Genomic DNA, 2,147 nt, shown 5'->3' on the forward strand with positions numbered 1-2,147 from the left:
GGCACTGCCAGCAGCCGTCGTTCTATCCCCTCCGTCAGACCGGGTCCAAGGCTACTCTCCACGTATCTCTAACCCTTTCACTCTCCTCCATTGATCGGGCTGGCCGGGTGAGCCTCCGGCGCCGGCACGTTGCACCCGAAGTCGCTCAGTAACGGACATCCCGTGCCGTTCACGTGACGGGAACGAGGGTTGAGGCTGTTGAGATGGGACTGGACGTTCCACGCGAGCCAGGAGCGCGTGGAGGGCGCGACAGAGAGCACGGCGGCGAGCTCGCGCGCGTTGGCCTGGACGAGGAAACGGCGGCCCTCGACGATGTTCTGCCGGACGCCGTAGCCATCCTGGAGGCAGTGGCCAAGCTCCCGGAGGGCGTCCACGTGGCCGAGGAAAGCGGCGCGTGCGCAGAGAGCGACGCCGGCGCGGAGGTCCTTGTCTGTCTTAGAGCCGCCGCTGCCGTTGAACTGTATTACGGCGAGCGAGTACAGCGACGGAGCGTGCGAGCTAATCGCCGCCTTAGCCATCATTGAAGCTCCGCTTCCGCGGTTTTGCAGACAGTAGAAACGAATCTGTGAACAAAATCATAAGATCATATAATCATAAAAAGTGCGCAAATTTTACTTAAATTTTAATTCGCCATGATGAAATTGAAGTGTAATTTACCATGCCGAGAGTGTAGCAGGCTTCGACGTTGCCAGCGTCGGCGCAGAGCTTCAAGAACCGGTGAGCGGAATCCGACCAATTTTTTGCTTTCAAAGGGAACGATTTCGGAGATGCCTTGGACAGTACTAGCGAATGGAGACCCAATTCGTTCAATCTCTTGCATCTGTTACAATAATCAACAACATCTGATTCAAACATACACATAGAAAGCATCTTATTCGTTTCAGCACCACAATTTTTCAAGAAAAGAAAAATGGAAAAAGAACAATTCTCCCTTTTCTATTTTCGCTCAAGTTTTGAAAAAACAGATTTACAGCTATTTGCAACGACCATATGCACAACCAAAATAATCCCCAATCAGTGGGCACGAAGACCACAACCTCAAACCCCCAAATTGAAAAACCCGGCAAAATGGCCGGATTCTTCCATTTCCCGACGACCCAGTAAAGGAAACACGACTTACGTTATTAGGACGCTGACGAAATCGGAGGGGCACACGGCTGTGGAGCTGAGCTTGGAGAGAATAAAAATGACGAGATCGTCAGGCAAGCCGTCGAACAAATCGGAGCCTCCGTCTCCACCGCCGCTGCCAGCCGAGGAAGAAGGAGACGACCGGCGGCGTTTCCGGCAGCACAGAGAATCGCCGGTGAAATCCGCTCTTCTCTTATACATGGGTACTTTCTCAGGATAACAATAGCAAAATCCTCTCCTCGTTCTCATCTAATCTCTGAGAGATTTGAGAAAGCAACGCAGAGAGAAGAAAAGCGAAGTGAGAACTTATATAAAAGAGGAAGCGCACATGTGGGGCCCACCAAATTAAGAGACCAAAACAGGGCAACAAGAACAGCGACAGAGGCCGAAATGTAGAATCAATAAATAAATGTGTTAGAGAGTTAATTAGCCCCGAGAAGAAGGACTTTATTACGCATTTGACCCGCTGCGTTGTCGTATTCAGGAGGGGCAAAATTGGCACGTATGGGTAAAAAGAGCTCGGTCAAACGGCGTTGACCAGATCCGAGCGTCCGTCGTCGGTTGCTTTATGTACTGGAAAAATCCTTCTCCCTTGTCTGCCCGCTTTTAAACTCTCTGCTTTTTCTCTTCTTTTGGAGACTAGAAGATGCAAAACCTAGGAGAGAGAAAGAGAGGGAAACAGAGTTGATGAGAGAGTGAGAGGTATTTTATTTTTATTTTTTATTTATATTTTATCATATGTTTTAAAAAAAATTTATTTTTTTACTATTTATTTGACAATTTTTTATATATTATTACAAAGAATTTTTTAAATTTTCCTCTAAAATTTTTGTAATACACAAAATTTGTTACTTAGTGTGTAAGAATATACTCTGAAATTTCTCGTAATTTGTCTCTCTTTTTCTCTCTCACTAAATACCGAAAGTTTATTTTGAAAACGGTTAATTTTGTTAAAAGGTAAAATAACTAACATTGATTATTTTTTGAACACAATTAGAACACAAGGTACGAATATATGG

At 46.1% G+C, this 2,147-nt stretch overlaps 1 protein-coding gene across 1 annotated transcript; it reads right to left on the reverse strand.

Annotated features, from left to right (window-relative positions):
* Window positions 1-5: 5 nt before the first annotated feature.
* LOC131144753 (F-box protein At1g67340-like) lies at window positions 6-1,543 on the reverse strand. The gene is made up of 3 exons (XM_058093600.1): window positions 1,121-1,543; window positions 658-820; window positions 6-563 (listed from the first exon to the last, which is right to left on the reverse strand). The coding sequence occupies exons 1-3, from the start codon at window positions 1,375-1,377 to the stop codon at window positions 78-80; spliced, it is 906 nt and encodes a 301-aa protein (XP_057949583.1). The 5' UTR covers window positions 1,378-1,543; the 3' UTR covers window positions 6-77.
* Between the last annotated feature and the right edge of the window lie 604 nt (window positions 1,544-2,147).

The sequence above is a fragment of the Malania oleifera genome, chromosome 12 (assembly GCF_029873635.1).
Source record: "Malania oleifera isolate guangnan ecotype guangnan chromosome 12, ASM2987363v1, whole genome shotgun sequence".
NCBI lineage: Eukaryota > Viridiplantae > Streptophyta > Magnoliopsida > Santalales > Ximeniaceae > Malania > Malania oleifera.

What these genes read in the sequence shown, in the direction of transcription:
- LOC131144753 (XM_058093600.1), bottom strand. Translation starts at nt 1,377, where the DNA reads ATGAGAACGAGGAGAGGATTTTGCTATTGTTATCCTGAGAAAGTACCC. An exon ending in TTCGTCAGCGTCCTAATAAC is followed by an intron (nt 821 to 1,120) that starts GTAAGTCGTGTT and finishes TTATTGTAACAG; the next exon opens with ATGCAAGAGATTGAACGAAT. An exon ending in CCTGCTACACTCTCGGCATG is followed by an intron (nt 564 to 657) that starts GTAAATTACACT and finishes TTTTGTTCACAG; the next exon opens with ATTCGTTTCTACTGTCTGCA.